This window comes from Mesocricetus auratus, unplaced genomic scaffold (assembly GCF_017639785.1).
Source record: "Mesocricetus auratus isolate SY011 unplaced genomic scaffold, BCM_Maur_2.0 Super-Scaffold_100018, whole genome shotgun sequence".
NCBI lineage: Eukaryota > Metazoa > Chordata > Mammalia > Rodentia > Cricetidae > Mesocricetus > Mesocricetus auratus.
The window spans coordinates 36,263,883-36,290,280 of NW_024429199.1; the positions used below are offsets into that span (position 1 = coordinate 36,263,883).

Here is a 26,398-nt window from a genome sequence, read left to right on the forward strand (position 1 = left end):
TTTATAATAAAAGTTTATTCTTTATCTAGTTACCGTTAGCAAGGTCTCACAAGGCACTTTTCTCCTCTACTTTAGAGAACCAGGTTGTTGTCACAGGAAACATGGTTGGCCACTGTATTATTATGGTACAATCAATGATGTTGTGTCTTTTATGTGCTCAATGATTCGGTGGCTGCTATTTGCTTTGCCTTGTATTTGTCCAAAGTGAACAAGATAGGCATGGTTGTCCATAAGCGGTTTATGAACAACCCTAGAATTGCCCCACAAAGGGCTTGGGAGGCCCCCGAAGAATGAGAATGGTCACACCTCTTGAGAACTTTGCTGGTGGTGTCTTGATCACAGCTCTAGATCTTAAGCTAAAAGCCCTGGGCTGTCCTGTCAATGTGTTGTGGGAATTTAAGGAATGATTTTAAATCTAGAGCATGATTTTTCTAAGATATTCATGACACCTATGACCATTTTAAATAATAAACAAATATTTAAAATGCAAAGAAAAGGGTATGCCTTTGCATTGGGGTGAAGGCCACAGCCAAACTGAATGCCCTATCAGGGCCTCTGTAAGGCCTGTGAATGCCTCTTAAAACTGTAGCTCCTCCCCTCATTTTAACTCATTTGCTGTATTTTATCTCATATATCCATCTTGATATGAACTTTTATGACAGTCTCTTTTTGTTGCTTAGCCATATCCTACTCCTCATGGGGCAGTAGGAGTTTTATATCTACCCAGCGGGGTGGAGCTCTCTTCACTCAAGACAGTTATACTACAAAATTGTCATCTTCTCTGCCTATTGGCCAAGTCCCAGGGGATGGCAAACACTTATGAGTTTTATGCAAATATTATTTTCAAATAATGATTTATTTTATGTGGCACACTCTGATAGCTTGAATATACTTTGCTATAGTAATAGCCCCTAAAATTTCTGGGTGGAAAAATCTGTTTACTCAACACCAAGTAAGAAAAAAGAATGAATGATGAGCGCCCTCGGAAGGCTTGGGCTAGGACTCAACTTGACCAGATCCCCATTCATAGATCAAGTCTAGATTCCGTGCCACATCTGCTCAAAGTGAATTCATTTGCATAAAAGGGAAAAAAAGATGTAGCTGTTAAGAAGCCCCAACATGTAGGCAGGGTGACATTTTGAATATCTCATTACCATCTCTGGCAAAGAATACCTCACGAATTCTGGCTTCTCGTCTGAAGCGAACCATGCAGTTGAAGTTGGCCTTGTTTCTTCTCCATCTCCTTTCCTTGTGTGGGGTGATGCCGTTTCTTGTGAAGGGGGAACGTATGCCATCACTGCCCTCTCCAGCTGTCAGCAGGCCTGCGCTAGAGCAGGTGTTACGACAGTGGTGCATACGGGGGACAGCGAGCAAATGGACCCTTGCCACAGTTTACAGACCTCCTAGTGACTGCCTTCCTTCCTTTCCTATAGGTAAGGAATGGGGTCTCCATGGATGGCTGTTAGAAGAACCAAGAAAAATGTCCCTGTGACTTCAGGGCACCGCTGCCATTGTTGGTTACCTGTCCTTATGCATTCTCTCATTGTCTCCTCCTCTTTATTGGAGGCCTGACTTTGTCCAAGCTTTATCCTAAGGGAAAGCCGCTGGAAGGCAATGGAGTCCTTCCTCATTTCCTTTTTTTTTTTTTTTAATACTTATTAAGATGCATGTAGGTAGCCTGGACCAAGGAAATCCAATGAGAAATTTCCACAGGGCCTTCTAGTACAATTTTCAGATTGTAAAGGAAGCATCTAGGAAAGACAATCTTCTCTACCCCTGAACTTTGCCATACTGCGATTGAGGGCTGACACGGCAGTCAACATGATGGCACCCAGGAAAAGATGACCCAAGGACAGGAGAGTAACAGAGCCATTTAGAACAAAAATCACAATTGAATCCTAAATTCTGTTTTGTTAAACAATGTGTTTAATTTTTATTTATTTGTAGGAGAAAATATTTTCTTTGTTGCTTGAATTGGGTGGTGTTTTTCAGTATCTCTAAGCAAAGGCATTGTGGTGTTGCTACATGAAGGTAAGATGTCAGGCAGTCATGGGATCCCATCTTTAAGTCAGTTGTTCTCAGCTGTTTCTGATGCTTGGTTAGGCTGCTGATTTTCTATACTCAGATGAAGAGCCAGAGAACCCCTTATTGCAAGCCAGCAAGCCTTGGGTAGGTATGCTTTGTGAAGGAGATGACTTGCATTTGAAGCTGTGCATGTTTTACAGATACTATTACGAGAGTTCCAGCTGAAGGCCTGATCCCAGAGTCTCAATGGACTAGAGGCAGAAGTAATGTGAGCTGGGAAAGGAGTTCATTCAGTATAGCCACACTGGGAAGACTTAGGGGTTAGTGACATGAGTTCAGTCTTTAGGTGTTTGCAGTCACTCCAGGATTAATACAGAGATGGAAAGAGTATGGGGGAGGGGACCAAGGCCTATGTAGCCAGGTAGTGGTGGGTAGCAAGTGATCTGGCTGATTATTGTCCCTTATCTTGTTCCATGAAATCCTGCCTGAGACAAAGGCTCACTGTTTCTGGAACTTGAGATAATCTGGAGCTGGGAGTGTTCTACTCAAGCAGAGACCAGGGAAACTATCAAAATAGAGTCAGATGGGTCTAAGATGATGGGTCCACTTTCACGTTTGGGACCACAATTGGAGACTATCAGGTGCTGCTCCAGTGGATAGATAACCATCAGTTGATCATGATGGCCCTATAAATCTTGAAAATGTCTAAATTGCTGTTATCCTGGCATTTTTTTAAACCTTGGATTAAGGAAGAGTGACTGGGTAAATCAAGAGTTAATTAATGTATGTGGCCAGTCTTTCTATATGAACACTCAAGTGATCTACATACACAGTTCAGAAGGAATCCAACCCAAAGATTAGAGTATCAGAAAGAAACATACTATATGTGGAGGCAGAAAGGCCTAAGTTTGGGCTTGGCGTCAGTTACCCAGCACAAGTGCACATGCCTGGATGAAGGACCATGCTCCAAGTAAAAGCACTTCCTAAAGAAGTGACTAAAAGGTCTATTCATATGCCGTGCCCCCTCTGAACCCTCCCAAGGCCAAGTGTACAACTCCTGATTTTACCATTATATTCCTATCCCTAGATCATGGGGTGTCAGAGTAAGTGGCATTAGTATGAGTGTTTGTTTCTTTGGTTAAATTGCGACTGCATACAGGGCAGGAGACTGCTTGTAACCCTATATATTCATTCAGTGATTTATTATGTGGTAGCTATTGAACCAAGCAGTAAAAATGATAAGAGGAAGAAAGTAGATGTGGCTACTGCAGCCATGAGATCTACAGTCTAGTAGTCTAGTTGGAGACAGACAGTGAAATAATTATAGTTCAATTAACTGCTTGTTCCTAATCAGGTGACTGACGTTTAGCAAGAACTCAGTGCCTATTTATTGAGTTTGATCACAGAATACTCAATATTTCATGTTGTCTCTTTTGGAGGTTGGCCCAACTTCACGTGGTAGTGGGCTGCAGAGACATGAGAAGCCAAACCCCAGCATGTTTGTAGGGATGCTTGCTAATACCTCATCAGCCAAAGGAAGCCTCATGGCTAAACTCAACGGTCCATGGGGAAGGAGGTAACTGGAGGAGGCATGATTGGTCAGAAGCCATTCCACTGCCGACCTGCCATACTATTTTAAAATGTGGGTTATGTTATAAAAACTTTAAGGTTAGTTAAGGAATTTAAGCAATGACCAGTTGAGTCCAAGAATAAGTTTCTTGCTGCAAATTTACACTCAAGAAATCAGAATGTGATTGAGACATTTTCATGGAAAATGACGGCGCGTTCACAACCAGTGATGTAGGTGAACTCTGAGTTTTACTGTCTTTACAAAGTGCTCTGATGGGAGAGAGGAGTGATAGCCAAGTGTGGCTGTTTTTTCCCCCAGCTTTGTGCTCTTAACAATGAGGGCAGTGTTCTCTTGTGAAGTTTGTATTAAGGATGATTGACTCTTTCTCCCCCGGGTTCCAGAGGAGACGATTCGGAATTGAATGGTTGTCCTTTGCCAACAATACCTGATATAAATTATGGAATCCATCAATAACCAATGCTTCTCATTTCATTGTAGTAAATGAGCTTTTAGATTGGGCTCGGGGGATAAACCTATAATTAGAAATGAGACCGAAGTAAAGAAACAAAGCTTTAAGAATAGACTTAAATCACAGGAGTCCATATACACGAAGGCATCTCATTAGGTGAGTTTAATTTGGAGATGCGTGTGATTAAGAGATGAGCTTAAGATCTCAACAGAGCCAGGCCAAATGTGTGAGTCTACTAAGATCATCTGATCAGATGCATTTCCATAATTACAGATTCTGACCCAAAAGTCAATGCAAAGACCCCACTGAATTAATACAAAAAATGGAACAACTCCAAATGAGGACCCCGAGGCTTCCTCCACCATCCCTAGAAAATATGTGGCTCTCATACCCGGAGCTTTGTATCGTGAGAACTTTTGTATGATTGAATGCACAACATACAAGAGAGTATCAGAAGAGCCTAGGATGTAGAGTCACCGCAATAGTGGTGCTCACATGACTTGGAGATCATCAGTAAATCCAACACACGCGCAGGTACACTGGAAGATGAGCTTGCACTCAGCTGCCCAGCACTTCTGGGTTTCACCATGTAGTGTTGATAGTAAAAAACCACAAAGGGGTTTGAAGGGCTGAGAATGGAGAAAGGCTTGCCAAGCACACGCTTATCAGGGCGCCTCCCCCCGCCCCAAGTCCCCAGAAGCATTTGGGAATATCCCTCCCAGAAGGCTTGGCTTCTCCCATTTTGCACCCTTCCCTGCTCCTCCTGCCTCATAGGTGTAGTGTGTGGCTTTTATTGTCCTTAGTACTCCACAGGAGCTGACGGAACTGTCTGAACTTTTGTAAATGTGACGTTTTTGGTAATTAGATACCGTTTTGGTGGACTTCTTTTTTGTCTGTGATTTGTGTGCTGGCCAAGGAAAGAATCAGAACGTGATTCATAATTCAGAATGAATGTTCCTCTTTCAATATGCGAATTTTCTGCAAGTTCATTATTTTGAACTTTGCTGGTATCCATCTTCTTGCCCATAGCATTGACGGCACTCGCTCAATGTCATCTGAGAAATGAGTCCTTCAGGAGGCTGAACGATCAAAAACACTCAGAAACTCCACTGGTGGGGGCTTTATCACCACATCCAAAAATTTTTCCCTCTGTCTCCTTGTGGAACTGGCTGTTTTATTTGATGATGGTGGGGAAATGACCATGCTGTGAATTACAGAGATGAAGGCATTAAGCAAACCAGAATGCAATGAGTATTCACACAGACAAACCTGTGGATATCCGTCAGCATTGTCTAGCCCCGGCTTCATAACACGGATATAAACAGGAAAGAAACTGTAGGTTCTCGGGTTCACTACTTCCATGTACACCCAGGGAAAACTTTGAATGAAACAACTTGTTCAGAGTCACTCTTTCAAATTCACCGAACCACTTAGAGTAACAAAACCACAGAGAACACCAACATTTCATGGTCTTCAGTCATCTAGGAAACTTACTGCTATACTTTTCCTTGTTTAACATTGCAAATTAGACAAAAATTCATAGGCTTCCCTCTAGTTTTTAGAAGACAATTGAAAGAACTACTTTATAAGGATAAACACACTTGATATTTTAATCCCAAATGTTTATTAATAGACAGGCTCATTATTAATTATCTACACTGTGCATCACAGAGAGACCCAGATGGACTTATTAGCTATTTTTATCCTCTATATATTGCATTAGACACAGAACGGCAGTAATTGGAAGCGGGGGAGGGAGAAGCATAAGGTTGAGATTTGGCACAGTGTCTGAGGGAAGATAGGCTATGAATGAATAATTAGAAGAGCACAAAGATGTCGTTTCAGACTTGTGACCGGGAGGAGCTTTGTATCCAAGGGTCATGCACCCGGAGGAAATGGGATTCTTAAATGGGCCTTCTGTGTTTCCTCTTATGGAAGGGAGGAAAGGCACCCAGAGGGTAGGAGGAGTGGTATTGGTGATAAGAAAAATATATATATATATGGCAGAGGACATCGCATGGGCCCACTGATGGTCAGAGGTCAGTGTGTCACAGTCCTAAGTCCTGGAAGGCTTTAGTGCTAATCTTAAATAGGCCATGGAGCTGATTAAGACTGAAATAATTAAATAAGATATACAGTAGATGTATTACACGACAAGATCAAACATGAATAAGTCAGCTAGAAAAATGCCTATGTTTTCAAAATAGTAGCATGCACGCCAGTGAGGCTGGGACCCAGGTTATCAGCATAAATTACTGAAACTTAAGTCTTTCTGTTTGAATACACATTTCTAGTTCAGATATATTTCATAGCAAATCATGGCAAATTTAGTAGCGATTAGAATCTTTTTGAGAACTTTGCATACAAACACTGTATGTACATCATCCATGCCCCCTCCCTCCCCCTCCATCTCCTTTTCTGTTCTTCCCATTCTGTCCCAAATTAATGACCTCTTCTTTGATTATCATTGACAATCACACATACACCGATTATCATTGCTACACATACACACACAGCATACACACACAATATATACACACACATTATCATCATTGCTACACACACATACACACAGCACACACACATGATTGTTATTGCTACACATACATGCATACACACTCGCCACATACACACATGCACATACATGATCATCATTACTACACACACACACACACACAGGGTTATCATAGCTACAGACACACATACACACATACATACACAACACACATACATGCACACACAACACACACATACACACACATGATTATCATTGCTACACACACACACACACACACTTTAGCATTGTCTATATGTGCATGTATCAGGGATGACTACAAGTTTATGCAGTCTTTGTGGGAGTCCCTGGAGAAAACCTAGTCTCCCTCTCTCAAGCCACTTGGAGCTCTTCATCTGGGATGAAACCTTGTGAAACTCCCCCATTGAGGCTGGCACGTCAGCTGGTGTTGATCTGATGCAGGTGTAGTTCAAGCAACCATTTGTTGAGGCATCATGAGTGCAGTTCCCCCAGCATGTCCAGAGGACATTGTCCTGAAGCAGGCATCCTGATCCTCTGTTTTTCCCATCTTTCCACACACTCTTCCATGATATTCCCCAAGCCTTAGGTATCTAGGCTGAATGGCAGATGTACCAAATGGGGCTGGGCACCCCCACCACATATATTCTGAATTTTGACCAGTTATATGTCTTTGTAGTAGTTTCCATCTGTTGTATAAAAAGGCTTCTTGGATAAGAGTGAACTTCACTTGTCTGTGGGTATAAGTGTAAGTATTCAGAGTATATCCAGAAATTGTATTAGTTTAGAAAAGTGGCAATAGTAGGTTCTCCTCTTGTGTCTATAACCTCTCCGAGAGCCATGGGTAGGTTTACAGCACCAGGCATGAATTTCCCATTGATGAGGCCTTAAGTCCAGTTGTTGGTTACCCCAAAGATAAAAGTGCCACTATTGTACCATTGGTTATATCCTGTTAGGCAGGTCATTGTTGTGGTTTGTAGGCTTCAGAGATGTGTAGGGCCAATTGTTCTTCTCCCTATCATGAGAGCCAGTCCTCAAGAAGGAGGCCATTTTCAAAGAATTTCTAGTCCATACGTTAATAAAAATAACAGATTTAACATAATAATTTATTAGCTTCAGAAGATAATTTACTGGATGGTAATTCAGCCCTTTCCTTTTTTGGATAAACAAAACCTAGTCTTGAAGGTGTGGAGTCGCTAGCACCATGGTATTATGGGAAACTAAAATGAGGATTATCTTAGTGAGTTTGAACTGCTCTCAAAGTTTCTGTGGGCTGTGCATAACAGGAATAAATTTAGACTCGACAAGTCCTGGCTGTGTCTGTCCTTGCTTTGGTATGTTTAACTATGAAGTGGAAATTCTGGAAAGTCACCAAGTACAATTTTACTCATTGAGGAAAGTCTGTTCTTACTCAGTGTAAAGTTGGCTTTCAAGGGCTAACACTATGACAGTGTTTGATGAGAATTTCAGTTAACTACACATTCAGTTAACCAGCACATCTGCTCTCTAACCCACCTGGGTGAGTGGACATTCATCAAGGTGTGTATAATGTATGTAACACATTCTCAGGTAAATCATGGCTGCCAACTCAAGGAGAGGCCATGTGCTGGCTGGTTTTGTGTGTCAACTTGACACAAGCTGGAGTCATCAGAGAAGAAGGAGCCTCAATTGAGGAAATGCCTCCACGAGATCCAGCTGTAAGGCACTTTCTCAATTAGCTATCAATGGGAGAGGGCACAGCCCATTGTAGGTAGTGCCACCACCGACCTAGTGGTCCTGAGTTCTATAAGAAAGCAGAATGAGCAAGACAGGGGAAGGCTGTAAGCATCATCCTCCATGGACTCTGCATCAGCTCCTGCCTCCAGGTTGTCCAGCCCTGCTTGAGTTCCTGTCCTGAATTCCCTTAGCAATGAACACCAATGCTGAAGTGCAAGCCAAATAAACCCTTTCCTCCCCAACTTGCTTTTTGGTCATGGTGTTTTGTCACAGCAATAGAAACTCTAACTAAGACAGACCACCAGCTGCCGGGCGGTGGTGGCGCACGCCTTTAATCCCAGCACTCGGGAGGGAGAGGCTGGCGGATCTTTGTGAGTTCGAGGCCGGGCTAGACCGACAGCCTCCAAAACAATACAGAGAAACCCTGTTTCGTAAAACCAAAAAAAAAAAAAAAGACAGACCACCAGAACATAAGTGAGATAACTCTCCAGGTCTGACTGGGATCATGCAGCATGCAGGCAACTTCTTTTGTTTTTAATCTACTTTCATCTTCTAGGCCACAGGGAACCCTTTAAGTCACTTGACAAAGGAAGCCTGGGAGTCTATGCAGCAGCATTGCCTGATAGCAAAGGCTCCTGGGAGCCATTTAGAATTCCCAGTTCTATGATCTCCTGAGCAAATTGGGAGCATGGGAGGAGGGGAGAGGGAGCTAGGAGGAAGAGAAGGGGAAAAGAGGGAGGGAGAGGAGGACATGAGGGAACAGGAAGGTTGAGTCGGGGAAAGAATAGAGGAAATCAAGAGAAGAGATACCGTAATAGAGGGAGCCATTATAGGTTTAAAGAGAAATCTGGCACTAGGAAAATGTTCAGAGATCTACAAGGATGACATCAACTAAGAATCTAAGCAATAGTGGAGAGGCTACCTTAAATGCCCTTCCCCAATAATGAGATTGATGACTATTTTACATGCCATCCTAGAGCCTTCATCCAGTAGCTAATGGAAGCAGAGGCAGACATCCACAGCTAAACACTAAACTGAACTCCTGGAACCCAGTTGCAGAGAGGGAGGAGTGATAACCAAACCAGTAAAGACCAGACTGATAAAAACTACAGAAACAGCTGACCTGAACAAGGGGTGGGGGGGAGCTCATGAATCCCAGACTGATAGCTGGGAAACCAGCATAGGACTGATCCAGACCCCCTGAACGTGGGGTCAGTGAGGAGGCCTTGGCAATCTATGGGGCCTCTGGTAGTAGATAAGTATGTATCCCTGGAATAGGAATGGGCTTTGGGAGCCCATTCCACACAGAGGGATACTATCTCAGCCTAGACACATGGGGGAGGGCCTAGGCCCTGCTCCAAAGGATATGATAGACTCTGAAGATCCCTCATGGAAGGCCTCACCCTCCCTGGGGAGCAGAAAGGGGATGGGATAGGGAATTAGTGGGGGGCAGGGGAGGAGGGGAAGGAGAGGGAACCGAGATTGGCATGTAACCCAATCTTGTTTCTAATTTATATAAAAAGTAGAAAAAATAAAAATCCCAGTCCTACTTTCCTAACGCTGCAGCCTTTTATTATAGTTCATGCTATGCTGACCCCAACCATGAAATTTATTTTTGTTGCTACTTTATAACTATAGTTTTACTACTGTTATTAATCATAATGTAAATAAATATCTGTGTTTCCGGATGATTTTAGGAGACCCTGTAAAAGTGTCATAACCCACAGGTTGAGAACACTGCCATAAACTGTCTCATTCAGTGAATCCAAGTATGGGGGATAAATATTGGCATCCTTTAAAGTTCTACAAAGAATTAGAATATGCAGCTATTTCAAATCCACACATTATATTAAGTGCTATTCTTCAGGGACTTAAGCATAGCATTGGCGTTGCTTCTTCAATAATACAAGCCCCTAGAAGAGTCCTATCATCAAAGACCAATTGAAGTCTTGACCTAGACCAAGACTTCCTCAAAGCCCTCTGGTCCCCTCCCCCTCCTCTCCAGCAGGGAATAAGCCATTGAACTTGTGGCTGTCATCTGGTGGTACTTACCACTGCGCTCAGGAGTTGGAAGGCCTTCTGTTTATTTGGCATGTTCCACACGGGCCTGTCAGGCTCTAGGGGGTTGTGGCATTTGCAGAACTTACAAGGCAGAAACATAAAAATGCATAATTCATAGAGGGAAATATTTTGGAGGTTCCTTCACTTTTACAAATTGGCCATAAAATAGAAACCACAGACATAACATTCATGTCCCCATACTAGTCAAACTTGAAGAATTATTTGAGGTGGCAACAATGGAGGCTTTTGGTGGATACTTCTCCATGGGGGCACCCAAAGCAAGAGTGTGAATTCAGAACTTGTGCATAGAGCTTAATAGGACCCTTCAAGTGAGGGATGCAGATTCCCTACCAGACAAACACCTACTGGTGAAAAGAGGCTCATGGGTTAGTACATCTTCACAGTCATTAAGTGTCTCACTTGAAGGGAATTGCTTGTCTCCTCCAGCACATGAAGGATTTATACACATTCCCTTGTAAATCACTGTTTCTTGTTTTTCTCCTCTTTTCGTGGAAGACTTTCACACGCTCCTAGGTGGCCATGCATGTCACTGACGAGGGTATCACAGGGGATGGAGCAGTGTGGAAGTCCATTCTGCTGCCTCCTCTCATTAGCAGGGTTGATACTGAGGTTGCCTTCATTCCTTAGAACGCATCCCGAGGATGGAGGAAAAGTCTAATCAACTTCTGTCGGTTCCACTTAGGCAGCCAGGTAACACCCGAGTAACATTGCCTTTAGTGACTGCGGTGGGACTGTTGAAAAACAGCATGCTTAATGAGGTTTGCCGCATGGAAGACCCAGGAAAAGAAACAGCATTTCTGCCGCAGAGAAAGCTTCCTTTGCCTTTTGATTTGATGGCACAGCAAAGAGGTCCTGGGGATCAGAAAAGCTGAGAGCTGGGTTTCGGTCGTTTATGGGACTTTTGAGCTCTGTGACCTTGGGAATGGCAGCTGATCTCTCTGGGCTTCCTTTCATTCATCTAAATAGAATCCGACTCTCACATGGGAACTTTTGAGAGACTGAACTGACAAGGGGAAGGGAGAGTTCTAGCCCACCGGAACAGGATTGGACTGTAGTGGGTGGCAGTTCTGGCTCAGGGGTTGGCACGCAGGTATTATTCTGAGTTGCTCCTAAACCCCATTGTTCTAGGGAGTATGTGGTCTGTGGAGAAGAGGACAGTGCATGGGGGAGGGACATGGAGGTCAATATTCTTACTTCAGCCATTTGACTACGTAAACTCTTAGAGAAATGCACAGCTAGATTAAAAGACAATGATGTGCCATTGTCAATGAGGGTTAGAAAGGTTAGCTACAGGCAATCACTGGCTATTTATTGAGCGATGGGAGTATCATCTTTCCCCGGAGGAATGAGCCTCCTGATAGATCATGCAATGCTAAGTGGTCAGCCGCAAAGACTTGTACACAGGAGCAACACTAAATTATCAGTGAATTCATAAGTGCGTATCAGCAGTGCGCTGTAATAATGACAAGTACTGAATTTGAGAGGGATGGAAGAAATATGAGAGTGACTGGAGAGGGGAAAGGGAGGGAAGAAAATTTAAAAGCAGTGTTCCGGTATGAGATTCTTAAAAAAATGAATTAAAACCGTTTAACACAGCACAAGGGCCAAGACAGGATCAGTCTTCTATAAAGCCTAGTTCCTTCCCATCATCTTTCCAAACAACATCCTTCAAGTCATGGTGAGACTGATCTTAAAAGCAGAGTTTCAGGAGCAGATCTGCATTTCTCCCTAGAGCAGTTATGACTCAGTTTCTTACTATTCACTTTAACGTTATCCAAAACCAACATGTTGATTTAGCCTGCCTCATTGACCCATCTTCAGGGCTTCTCCTAGGCTGTTTGGGAAAGGATTTGCACAGGAGAGAGGGTTGTGTGTGATGGTGTATCATAGTGTGTCTTTGAAGGTCACATCACAGTGTGCCTTTGAAGGTCACAATGTGATTTGAGAAGCCTCGTTCTCCAATTCCCATTACATGACTCCATTATCAGTGTCAGGTGGAAATAGTCACAGTGAGAATGTTGTATTTTCCCTTTCTTTTGAGAACTTTTCCTGGAGGAGGGGGACAAATATATGTTCATCCCTGATGGGACACCAGTGACGGACCACAGAGAGGATTTCACTCACGTCTAGCCTGGCGAGACAATGAGTTTGAAACTGCATATAATCTTACGGAAGGTTAGGGACTTATGAGCCCACTCCCCTAATAATCTTGAACTGAGACGAGGGGTGGCTGGAGCCACAAGAGCCCCTTCTCTGCCATGAAAAGTCAACAGGCCCAATCTTGTTCAGAGATAGTTTCAGAGGACAGTGATCAAGTTATGCATGAAGGACAGTGTCCTAAGACACCTTTCTTTCCAATTGTTGTTGTAGATACAGATGCAGTCATGGTGCAGGGATTTTTGATCTTATGTAAGCATCTTTTTTTTGTTTGTTTTTTGAGACAGGATTTCTTTGTGTAGCTTTGGAGCTTGTCCTCGATCTGTAGACCAGGCTGGCCTCGAACTCACTGAGATCCGCCTGTCTCTGCCTCACGAGTATTGGGATTAAAGGTGTGAGCCACCAACAGCCAGTGTAAGCATCTCTCACAATTAGAAATATTTATAACTGTCTTAGTTAGGGTTTCTATTGCTATGAAGAGATACCACGGCCATAGAAACTCTTATAATAGAAAATATTTATTTGGTTGGCTTACAATTCAGAGGTTCCTTCCATTATCTTCATGGTAGGACATGGTGGCCTGCAGGCACACATGGTGCTGGAGAGGTAGTTAAGTGTTCTACATCTTATGCAGGCAACAGGAAGTGAACTGATTCACTGAGTATGGCTTGAGCATATATGAAACCTCAAAGCCTGCCTCCACAGTAGCACACTTCCTCCAACATGACCACACCTACTCCAACAAAGCCACACCTCCTAATAGTGTCACTCCCTTTGGGAGCCATTTTCTTTCAGACAACCACAATGACTATTATTTGTGACTTCCCACAACACGAATGAAAGAGTTATGTTAACAGTTTTAAAGACTTACTCATCACTAAATTAAAAGTAACTATTAGCAAAAGGAAACAGTAGGGCAGTCAGTGTGGTTCCATATCAGATCTCCAAGCAGTTCAGGAGATAGAATACTTTCACCTAAGGTCTCTAGCAAGGGCCACATGTCTACCTTTAACCCTTCTTAGACATGTTGGCTATGCCAGCATAGGGTACTTTATTTGCATCTAAACTCCTAGCTTCTATGTTACAGATGCAGATGTAACAATTCTCTTCAGTGATTGCTATTGTGTTACAACATGGGGTCCACAGGGAAAGGCCAATTTTCAAGTAATGTCTTTCCTTTTATCTTTTACAGTTATTTGTTATGTGTGTGGCAGAAGGTTCCCATGTCATCTGTGAGGAAGTCAGAGGACAATTTTCAGGAGTTGGTCCTTCTTTCCTCACACTCAAGCTGTCAGGCTTAAAAGCAACTGTCTTGGTCTACTGAGCCATTTCACCAGCCTCAAGCAATTGATTTCTGCAGAGAAACTGAACCCCGTGTTTATATGGGCAGCTGTCAGGGCTGCAGTCAGTACCTACCCTGGTCATACTGGAGGACCAAGTAACCAATTCTATATTGACATTTTCATCCTAAACTTGACAACCCAGGCCAAGCTCCTTGACTCATACTCACACCTGCAACCATGACTGATCTCTCTAAATATCTGGGTTGCCATTGTTACCAGAGAACAGACTTTGGGGAAGGGTACTCACCAATAATATTCTAAGTAAAGACCTATTATTGTGAGCATCTTTTTACTCTGGTAACTTTTGTTAGTGTTTTCTTAGCCAGATCATCGGCATTTGAAGATTTTTCTTGATTTCAAATTTTAGCAGAATCACTCTATAAGCATTAGGTACCACATTAAATTCATTAGAGTGACCAATACATGGTCAACATCTGCCGAGGCTGTTTGTATATACGAGGTGCACTTTAGGCAGTGTGAGGACCTATCATAGAAGGCCAGAAGACTGGCCCTAATGATGTGGCTATGAGAGAAATAGGAATGGGAAGAATTATGTTATAATAGCGTGTGACTAGTCCCTAAGTGAATGATGGAGATATTATGGCTGTTTCTATGTTCATACCTGTAAGCTATTTCAAGACAATAACCTACTCTGTGGGTACAGAGGTAACTTTTGAGTGTGTTTGCCTATGGCTTTTGTGTTGTGCTGTGTTGTTTTCCTTTGGGCTTTTCTTAAAACCTTCTGTTATGGGAAGATGCTGAATGAAACTTTTGATTATGATTCATCAACTAGTGCACAATGCTGGTCATTTGAGATGGAAATAAGAACTCTCTTGGGGTATAAATATTTAATCATAGGTGTTTTTTGCAATGCTTCTGTAGTCAAGCAAAATCACTGGGTCATTAGGAAAGAGAGAGACATCAGAGAAAGCCTTGCTGGAAAAGATGAAGTTTAAAAAAAATCTGCAGACGGCATCATCTTATATGTAGAATTTCCCAAGTAAGGATGGAAGAAATCACTAGAGCTATTAATGAATTAGCAAGATAATACAGGATTCGAGATCAATATGCAGAGATTAGCTGTATTCCTGGTAATGGACCATCCAAAAATAAAATTAAGGAATTAATTCCACCCATGAAACATCAAAAAGAATAAATTGAGACTATAAAGGTTTTCCACTGAACATTATGAAATATCAGTGAAAGAAATTAAAGAATGAAATCAGTAGAAAAGCAACATGTGTTCATGAATGGAAGACACTATTGTTAGGACAGCAATCGTCCCCCACTTGTTCTGTGCATTAAATGGAATTGCTAGTAAAATTTGAGTTACCTGGGACATTTTTGGTTTGGGGTTTTTTTTTGGGGGGGGAGGGTTGGCAGAAAGGTGATTATAAAATTACTTTGGACATTCCCTCTGGGGATTTAAGGAACTCACAATGACCAAAGGAACAAAGCTGAAGGAACTCACCCTTCCTGATTTCAAAACCTTATCAAAGTTGTTCTAATGACAACTGTTAGGTCATTTCCAGGATGAACACAGATTAACAGCACAGTAAATTGTTGGTAAGGTTGACAGAAAAAGAAAGAGATAGTCGGTCACTAAATGTTGCTGGGGCAACTTGATAGCTGCCTGCAAGTGTATATGACTAGGCCTGGACCAATGTGATATAGAGAATGGGCTCACAGTGGACCAAAGGTCTAAATTGTTGGGCTGACTGTGTAAAACCCGAGAAGAAAATGGCTCTGTCCCTTACGGGGTTTGTCTTAGACAGGTTTCAGCACAAGTAGCCAAAGTAAAATTGGATCCAACCAGGACTTAAAACTTTTAGACTTCTCAGGAACCTGTCACTAAAGTGAAAAGAAAACCCAGAGGATGAGGAAAAAATGTAATTCATTTCTCTATAAAAAAGTGAAGATATGAATGCAACACTCTATAAATGAATCAATAAAAAGGCAGTTCAACTTGACAATGTAACAACTTTAAATATACATTTCTACAAAGGAAATAGAAAGTGACCAACACACACACACACACACACACACACACACACACACGCGCGCGCGCGCACACATACACACACAGTCAACCTTATTGGTCACTGGGGAAATATAACTTAAAACCACAATGAGATATCACTTCACACCACTGGGATGTTTATAATAAAAAATAAAAACACAAAAACAGGCAGTTGCAAAGCTTGGCAAGGATGTTGGGGAAACTGGAACTCTCGTGCGTTACTGATGGGAATATAAAATAGTGCAGCTGTATTGAAAACAGTTTGGCAGGTGCACAAAACACTGGACATTGAGTTGCTGTAGGCCCAGCAGCTCCACTTGAAGGTATGTATATAAGAGGATTTGAAACACATGTCCACACAAAGTCAGGTACACACATCCCCCACGGCAGTGTTACTGTGAAACATGATCCATGTGTCTGCCGACTGACGTGTAGGAAGGACCAGTTAGTTCATGCAATGCAGTCGTACCCAGCCATGTAAGAGGATGGAGTACTGGGCCATTCTACAGCACTGCTGATTCCGGGATGTGTTCTACTAAGTAAAAGTCAGACAGAAAGACACGCGTTTTGTCTCGTTTACATGATTTTTCTAGAACCCTCTAGGTAATACCATGAGACAGAAAATATGTCGGCGGTTATAGGAATTTGGGGTAGTGTGGGAAATGATTGCTAACAGGTACGAGGGACTCCTGCTAGTCATGGCAGTTTCCTGGGACTTGGTGGTGGGTGATGCTTTTATAATGGGGGATCCGCTAAGAAGAAATTCCTTAAATTGTTCTGTTTATAAGTTTGATTTTAGGATATATAAGTGCTACATCATTTTTTGCTGTGGTTGCCTGAGACAGTGTCTCACTCTGTAGCTCTAGCTGTCCTGGAACTCACTTTGTTAGACCAGGCTGGGTGAAACACACCGAGATCCACCTGACTCTGCCTCCCGAGTCCTGGGATTCAAAGCTTGTGCCATGACAGCCCAGATATCAGTCTTTAATGTCACTATGTTTTCCTTGATTAAGCTGGTCTGATAAAACATGCCTTGCAAAAGAAAAAGTGTTTTTTACTGAAGCATATACCGCCATGTTATGTTTTCAAGGCCAACTCATGGTCAGTCTTCATAGAGTTCATGAAACGTGATCAGGATCAAGTCTGAATGCGTGTGGGTAGATTAGCTCTCTCTCAGATCATATGAGGAAGGGCTCTATCTGCACGGCAGCTCCTTGCTTCTGCTCCTTGGTCCGCTTGATGGCGATCCTTCTCATTTACACCTCCAACATTCTGTGTTGCCACCTTGGGGGAAGACTTGCATTTTGACCCACGTCTCTTGTTCTCCTTCCAGGTCCTTCCGTTCCCCAGCCAGGTGGTGTACAACAGAGTCGGCAAGTGTGGCAGTCGCACCGTGGTCTTGCTTCTGAGAATCTTGTCAGAGAAACACGGGTTCAATTTGGTCACGTCAGACATTCACAACAAAACCAGGCTTACTAAAAACGAGCAAGTAAGTTCACTTCCCCATGGTTAAGTCACGTAGTTAGTGGGCGCCTTACATCATATCCATCAACTCCAAAGGTTTAATTGTATGCTGTATTTTTGTCAGGGCACAGAAGGAAATGTAAGGTAGGATTTGTGCAGGAAATCGGAAACCCAGGAAGCCTTCATTCGTAATTGGATACTTCTGTCAGGTCTATTTTGCTAAGACAGATAACATGTACTCTCAAAATCTTTAAACCACTGAACTAAATGAACAATGCTAACACCTTCGGCGTTAAACGAGAAAAATTTTGTTTTAGCATTTCTTCCTTTGCATTTCTTCATCTGTAGCCTAAGTCTTCATAGTTAAGAGCAAACCTTCCTTGTGCAGGAAATCTGGTTGGCTGATGCAGAATAAGGATCTCCTTGTAATAAACTCAGAGGCTCCTGGCTTCCAAAGCAACATTTGTTATATTCAGTGGAAGCAAAAGAATCCCCTACTTTTACAGAGCCCCAGAAGAGCTACACACAGAGACGGACATGTGTAGTAGGATGACAGTACTGTCATCTGCCAGGAAGCTCCGAAGGCTTGTCCTGCTTTGTAAACCCCTGGGATGTAAGGACAACTATATCCATGGAGCTGCTGCTATTGGAGACTTGGGTGCTGTTTTCTCAGTGGTTGTTTTGCTAGATAATGTTTGTTGTCAACCTGGTTATTAGTTTCTTTTGTGATAAAATATCCCAACCAAAGCAACTTAAAAGGGAGAAGGGGGTGGCTGGAGAGATGGTTCCATCGTTAAGAGCACTGTCTGCTCTTCCAGAGGTCCTGAGTTCAATTCCCAGCAACCACATAGTGGCTCACAGCCATCTGTAATGAGAGGTGGCACCCTCTTCTGGCCTGCAGGTTTACGTGTATGCAGAACACTGTATACATAATAAAAAGAAGAGGGGTGTATTGTTAGCTTACACTTACTTTGGTTTATACTTCCAGAAAGGATAGACACATCATTGCAGAGACGGCACGATGGTAGGGGCATGAGGCTGGCAGTCTCTAAATAGAGAGTAAAAACAGAAAGTGTAACCAGGCTATGAAACTTCAAAGTCCACTTCCAGTGACATACTTCCTCCAGGACCACTCCACCACCTAAAAGTTCCGCAGCTTCCCAAGCAGTACCACCAGCTGGGGACCACATGTTCAAACACGAGACTAGGGGGACATTACACATTCAAGCCACAACCTGGCTTCAAAAAAATTGCTTCTGTCACTTTAGAAACTTTGGTTACCCCATGAGTGGTACCTTATTGCCAAGTTGAGGTCATAATATTGAAATCTCACCATGCATCCCGTCTTCAGACATCATCTTCCCCTTGGAGGCACACAGAACCTAGTAGACAGAGGGGCGTCGTTCCTGATTTAAAATAACTCAAGGGGTTATTTTAAGGGCCTATCATTAATTCTCTGTAGTCAAAGAAAATGTTTAGGCTGGGCCAGTGGCTCCGTGTGTAAAGTGTTTGCCCCCAAACCGTGAGTTCAAATTTCCCAGCACAAACCCAAAAGGCTGAGTTCACACAAAAGGTCTGTGCCGCTTTTGCTGTATGTGCTGAGACAGGTGGATCCCGGGAGCTAACTGGGCACCCATTGCTGGCAATCTGGAGAACTCTAGGTTTACTGAAGAGATAAGGTGGAGGTGGAGAGATGACTCAATAGGCAAGAACGCTCGCTTCTGTGTGAGGACCCGAGTTTGAACCCTTGACCCTCTGGAAAGATCAGCAAGCATTTGACAAAATGGGGAGCAGAGTTGAGAGAATTCTCCACAGCTAGAGGGTCAGCTGGCTTGGCATATGCAGCCAAGGAAGGAAGGAAGGAAACTAGCAGAGACCCTATCTCAAATAGGTATAGGTTGAAGACCAACTCTTGAGATTGTCCTCTGACCTCTACATGTGCCATGATGTATCCAAGTCTTAGGGCCTACTTACCAGATTGTACTTAAATGTCCCTATGTATGCATACCATGCAGGATTCCCAGATGTCTTATCAGACTCAGTTTCTAGATCCAGGTGCTCGCTGGTGAAGATGTGCAGACAGCCAAGAAAGGCCAGAGAGGGGGTTGTAGGATCAGACACGGGAATGCTCAGGACATCCCAGGGGAAAGAACACAGATCTCCAACATGGGGTGCACTGTGGGAGTTTTGAATTAGATAAGCCTACTTTGTCCCCTGTTTTAAATATCGGGAATGAAAATACAGCTGTAACTATGGATGAAATAATTTAAATAAAAAATAAAAGCAAAACTACACTGACAGGGAATAGGTGATTAGGCCTAGAAGAGATTAAAGACAACGGTGCAACGGTGTCACCTCCCCCTCTGAAAGGGAAGCCCTCATCTGTCTGGAATGGTTGGCCTGTCAGGAAGCCAGGGAAGAGGCGAGACCATCTTTAGGTTCTTTCCAACACTGTGATTCTGCGATATATTTATACAGCTTCTAGAATATTCCACGTATTATGGTTCTGATTCCTGTGGTCAGGGTTCTTAGACTATATTTTATTGCTTACTGCAGATTCCCATTAAATTATAAGATGAATGTAAAAAAAAACTAAAGCTAAGGTAAAGACTTGGAAGCAAAAGCAGATATACAAGCCTGATGTAAAAATAAAGATGAGGACGGTACCCACTGCTTCCCTGGAGCCAGCTTACCTGGCTCCCACACGCAGGAGAGTGGCCAAGAAACAGAATGACAAAAGCCAGAACTGGTCCGGCTCCATGATGCTCCAAAAGACTTGTCCTTGTTCCCTGGATCCCTTTACAAACATTTCAAAGTTCATACGATAGCAAAGAAAGAAATATTATTTTAACTTAACATTCAGGATATAATTTGTGGTATTAATAACTTCTCTCCTTGGTAATTTATTAAGGGGGAAAGGGCAGTGTGATTTAGGAAACTAGTTAAAATTTTATAGTCAGGCGAACTCTGAAAATGGTTCCCATGGAAACATTGTTTTCTCTAAATAATGAAAATAACTGTTTTGCTCCAGGTACTGTAGGGGTTAAACAGTTTCTTGTGTGCTGGGCCATGGCTCTTCTTACATTTTTTTTTCCATGAGAAAACGTGTTCCATGATCCAAACGACTGACTTACAAATGAACTTCAAAATTACATCCGTTCATAGGACTGGCACTGTCTGTGCTGTTTCATTCACCCACAAGGCATTTCCCTGGGCCAGGGCTAAATGAACACATACATTTTTTCCCTAAATGGTAGTTGTACTTACGCACATACATGCACACCCATGTGCAAGCACACATCCCCACATTCACAGCATAGGGCTAAAACTTTCTAGCCTAAGGGATTGCTAAGCAAGACAAGAGCATGAAGACACCAAATGTTAGGATGCCTATAAAAACTGCACGACACCTGCTCTCGGAGAAATAGACACACCTTTGAAATCTGTACTTTGAATAATTTCTCCTCCGCAGAAGAGCTTGCAACTGCTGCTGGCCCTGTTGGACTTTTGCACTGCATATAACACAAACTCACCAAGACACTGTTAGCGGCGTGGTTTATATGATCTCTTGCAAAGTGGAGGGTCTGTGTACCGTGAATGAAGGCAAGGAGTGATCCTCAGAGCCTGCTTGCTCATCCTAAAATGACTTCCGCACTGTGCTCTCTGTACAGCGAAGGTCCGAGTGCCACAGGCCTCTCACAGGGACTGGAACCCACAGTTGTTCTAGTTGGAGAAAGGCAAAAATTGGCCTCTGAACCTCAAAGATTAGCAAAGGCAAATAATGCTACTACTCATTTTTCTATTGACAATCCCAAGGGTGTATAAAACAAATGGGAAGCAATATCTATGTGTAAATTGTTTCCCCTGGTTATGTCATTTAGTCATTTGGGACCAAAAATATACCAATGAGTAAGTGTCATTCCTGTTTGTTTTCTGGGTGAGAAACTGAGATAATTAGTCACCTTCCAAAAATAATTATACTGAACTGACTGGTCCTGGACTCTCCCAAATCCAAAGGCTGTTCCCATAATGCAATGGTTGATTTCCAGCAGAGCTTTGGAAGCCTAGAGTCTCAGTGCCCTTCTGCTGTAGATTCCGGGAAGGAGTCTAGAAAAAAAATCTTTTTCAAAAACAAATAAAAAAAATTAAGTGGCACAGGTGGTTTTTCTATGACGCAACAGTCAGGCTGAGGAAGCCCTGTCAAAGGCCTCGTGTCAGCATTTCTCAAAGTGTGCTCCTTGTGACTCCGAGCTCCCTCCATCGAAGAAGAAGGAAAAGTGTGGGGCTCAGAACTTGGGGAGTCCTCCGTGCCTTCACACTGAGGAGGCTCACAGTGGTTACTCACACTTTAAACACTGACCATCTCAACAAACATGTATGTGTGCTTTTCAAGTGTGTCTGCATAGTCACACGTGTGTGGACACACTTGTGTAGTGTGCTGATGACCCTGTGTGTGTGTGTGTGTGTGTTCACATGTATGTGCCCATGGGACCATGAGTTGGGGCAGATCTTAACATTGGCTAACTTCCGCCATCGTTCTTCATTTGCTGAGGAGGAGTTTCTCACTAAACCCAGAGTTCGCCAGCTCACCAGCTTGCCCGGGAATCCCATGCTTCATCTCTTGAGGCCTGGGGTTACAGGCAGATTGTCATGCCTGCACCATTTATGATGGCCAGGGATCTGAATTCTAGTCCTCACACTAAGACATCAAGCATTTTACTATCTATCTATCTCTACATATACACATGCATATTACATATGCATATATTCACTTCTATTTTAAACACAGTCTTAGTTGGTCAGGGGTTTTCTGTGTGTTGTGAATATCCTTCATATCTCACATAATTTATCCATCGTAACTCAGGAAGCGCTGGCCTGGTCTACATCCTTCCGTCCACCGTAGCAGAAAAGGTCGGCATTTCACTATAAACCTCACACCAGCTCTGACTCTGCCCAACAGCCATTGGAAATAACATAAATCATTCAGCGAGTGGGAGAGAAGGCATTCCCGTACCTGTGTGCTTCAGACGGCATTAACCTCTTGGTATGGAGAGGCGCGGCATGGTATAATCATGCACCGCGTCAAACCTCTCTGTTTTCATTCAAATGAACATTCAGGTCTGAGTTCTGACTATAAAGCAATGAGATCTTAAAAAAACAATAATAGCCATGGTCCTTCAGGGAAAGTCCTCAAGGCCACAGAGGCACCTGGGGCTCCCCTGGTGCTTGGTCCTGTTTAGTTGTCTGATCCTTCCTGCATTTGTATATTTATTTTAGTGGATGTTTACTGAGAATCTGATGATAATGTGGGCACTGAGCACCATGCACAATGTTTGTTGTTCCTGCAACTGACTTCTCATCTTGGAAGGAATTTCATTGGGACGGTATTGGCGCACTGCTCTTTTGGGAGAAATAAGTGTGACATGAAAAAATGGAAACAAATATACAAAAATCAAAAGGAATGTGGGGTAATTATACATAAAAGCAAGTTGGGGTCAGATCCTGGCTAATTTTGAGTGGTGATTGTAAGAGCTGGGATTTTATTCATCAGTTAGAGGGGGATTGTTCAGAACAGTTCTTAGGCCTGGTAGGAGAGTCCTCTGGGGAGGGTCCTCACACTCTTTAGCCCAACATCTCAGTGCAGAGGCGCAGAATTAGCTTTGTAAGGAAGCACCCAGATATGGTGTATCTGAGGAAACACTCCCCCCGGGTGACCATGTCTCACTGCATGAAGGGTGTTTACTAAAGACTTTCCTTCTAGTGCTGCAAATCCTCCAAGTGAAGAAATTCTCTGTCTCACACAGCTTTATGAAGCTTTGGGTCTTGTTTTGAAACAAGCCCTCTTTGTTATGCATCCCAGGCTGGCCTTGGACTCATGACCCTCCTGCCTCAGTTTCCCAAGTAGCTGGGAGTACAGCGTGTATATAATGACAGCCATCAGATTATTTCTCGTCTGCTTGTCTCTTTCTGCACAGTATTCCAGGAACTTTCCCCTAGAAACACTTTGAAAAGGTCTTTAAGAATAACCCTCAAGGCTCCCCACCTTTACAAGAAGATAGACGCTGTCTATTGTCTCTAGAGTGCCACTCCAAGCTGACTCTGGAACAAAGCAGAAGATAATCTCAGTCAGTTCATGGGGATGGGTTCTCCATTGACGTGGGGTCCTTAGACAGAAGCAGAGTTCTCTAATGAAAACATGGAGGAAACAGAAGACAAAGGAGAAAAGCCATATGACCTGGAAAAAAATTGTTTCTCTGCTCCTTGGGATTGTATCTATTAATTTTCTAGGTCTAGTTCAGACCCAGATTCTTTTCCGCACTCGTGTTATTGCTCCCCCTGGTGGACTTCTTCCTCACTGCAGGGATGTGCTTCCCTGGTTATTGTAGCCCTGAGCTAAAGGTAGAAAGAATGGATACTAATACTTAACTCTTGACATATTCAATGATAGCAGGTATATAAAGAACTCCTTGGTATGGTATGTGACACATGCCTGCCCCAACACTCAGAAAAAAAATGGTTTTGCCTAGCTTTGTTACATTTTAGATATTATAAGGGGAATGCTGACAGTGAGCCTTGTGTAGGACAATGAACATGCTTGTCTATTCTATTCTGTGGAAGACTGAATTCATTGCTTAAGTGGTAGGCAATTATGTCTTCAACTACTAATGGGCTCCTTGATATCAAGCAAGCATTCTAAAGGAGTGTGTTCATCCCATAAACACTCCTGGGACATAAACTCACTGAAGTCACCTAACAGGGACTTAAGGGGACAAATAAGCCCCAGCCCTCCTGTGACTTAGTCTAAGTCAAAGATGAGAATGCAATCTTAACTAGTGGATCATCCAAAGGGGTGGTGTCCCCCCCCAAAAAAAATTAAGGGCAGAAGATGCTCAAAAATGTGCCTTTTCTATGCAAAGATCATCAAAGGCAGACCCTTCTCCTCTCTTTCTGCAGGCAAATGTGTTCCTCCTGCCGGATCCCATTGCCACAGATGGGTACCACAGTGTGCTCATTGTCCTAACTGAGGACCCAGAAGAGATGGTGTCTAGTCTTCTTTTCCTGACTTTCTGTCACCAAGTGGCCACCAAGCTCCTTGCTTCTAACTTCCTCATAGCCTTCCCTGAGGTTCTTCAGCCATCTAACTGCTAAGAGTACCCAGACGCTTTGCTTCAACATCTGCTATGGGTCATGCTAGAACACAGGTTGCACAACCCAACACCAGAGTTTCATCTAATTCATCAGTACCTGCTGCCGCGGCCACCCATGCCACCCCCATCTTCCTAGCCCAGCTTCCCATCCAGTCCCTCTGTGTGGTCACATCTCCAGGCTTCATCCCTGCCAGTCAAGGCCTCTACCCAGTGAGCTTCCTGGCCTTGGCCTCTCACCTTCATTCTTCTTCACATTTTCTACCCTTATCTCAGAAACAAAGTAAATTAAAGCAAATCTTTTCTGGCATCAAATCCCCACAGAGTTAGTGTCGGGATCCCTGGAACAGGCTGCCGTGCTTTCTATTACCTGGCTCTGTCTATTCTCCAGTCACCTACGACCTTGCTCATCCTACACTGGTTGTTCTAAAATCCTTCCTGGCGATGTTGACCAAAAGCAACTCATGGAGGAAAAGGCTTATTACCAAATAAGCCAGGTCAGGGTTCATCATTAAGGAAAGTCCAGATGGGTGCATGAAACAGAAACCTGGAGGATCAGAACACCAGATCACTCTCCGCCAGGCTCACAGGCTTCTAATTGGCTAGCTTTCCTATGTACTTCAGGACTACCTATGGATGGCGGTGCTGCTTCAGTTAGTACACGGTGATCTTCCACAGATGTGCTAAATATGATGTAGGCAGCTCCTCTCAGAGGGCTCCAGGCTATGTCAAACTGGCAGTTAAGTCTAGTGACGAGACCCACCAGCTGGTGCAGAGACTTCTCACAGCTTCTTAGACTTGTGCCATTTGTGTTTGTTTCTGACCTTTGCTTCATACTCCATTCACAATGACCCCTTGTCAGCGTGAATCCATCCACGCCACAGAGGGTACTCCTGAGGTAGGCTGACACATCACCCGTGTGCCTTCTATCCATGGTCTGTCCCTGGCTCTGACCTTCCCTCTGGTCTAGCTCACCTCCAACACTCTGAACTTCCTTTTCCTTGTGTACACCAAGTGGCGTGTGGCCTGAAACTGTGTTGGAGATCATGGATGTTAAGAAAAGTGGGATCCAGAAAGCTGGGAGAGGGAGATATTTTAGCTGGAAAGAATGGAGAGAGGAAGGGGGGGCTTGAAATGCTGGGGGAAAGCCAAATTTTCCAGAAGAAGGAAGCTTGTTCCTAAGCTTCCTCCTGGCCAGGCTTTGGTATAGATGTTGGTATGAGAAAGGAATAGGGAGGGGTCTGGTTTGATGGGATACAGAGAGTACTGTCCCCTGAGCCAGAAGGCCCCAGGATGTATCAGGCTGGATTGATGGTAAACTGGATGAGACTCGAGAGTGTGGGTCTGGCTCTGGTGGGCCTGGCTGGGACATTCTTTAGACCTTCTGCCCACTGTTCTTGTGTGCTTATCTCCCGTGCAAGAGAGTAGGCAATGACTGTTGAGGGGACACATGCCGTGGAATCAGGAAGAAGCCGAAAGTGGCCCCGTATGAGCCAGGAACAGCGGAGGGTGTACTCTTTGGTGACTTTAGGTAGTGCCATTGCTGCCCTGATGGCATCAAGGCAAAAGAAAAGGTGTGTGGGCTTCTGACGACAGCAAGAGGGTTGGGGATGGGGCAGCAGGAGTTCGGGAAACCACTGCTTGGCACTAGAAATGGGTCAAGTGTTAGCATTTGTGAACAAGGAGTGTTCAGCCTGTGTGTGTGACCTAAGTGATTTTACTGCTTGGGGAGCAGTGACAAAACATGTAGGGGAAGAATGTTCTCTGCCCTCATTCCACTAATGTAATAAACATGGGCACTGGCATCTTGAGTATGCTCAAGGATGTATATAGAAAGAGTTCTACACTGTCGCTGGTAAACCATTTTTCCTTGA

The 26,398-nt window shown here is 43.5% G+C and overlaps 1 protein-coding gene and 1 long non-coding RNA gene across 5 annotated transcripts in view; one reads left to right on the forward strand and one right to left on the reverse strand.

Moving 5' to 3' along the window:
* The window catches only part of Ust (uronyl 2-sulfotransferase), a 276,650-nt gene that overhangs the window by 144,587 nt on the left and 105,665 nt on the right, over positions 1-26,398 (forward strand). For all 4 annotated transcript variants that reach the window (XM_040728387.1, XM_040728384.1, XM_040728385.1 and 1 more), the window contains exon 3: positions 17,249-17,404. In XM_040728387.1, coding sequence (XP_040584321.1) covers positions 17,249-17,404 — 156 coding nt within the window. The remainder of the gene's footprint in view (positions 1-17,248; positions 17,405-26,398) is intronic.
* Positions 18,350-21,062, reverse strand: LOC121132898. Its single transcript, XR_005869596.1, has 4 exons — positions 20,913-21,062; positions 20,073-20,176; positions 18,713-18,761; positions 18,350-18,427 (listed from the first exon to the last, which is right to left on the reverse strand). It is a non-coding gene; the product is annotated as an uncharacterized LOC121132898 (long non-coding RNA).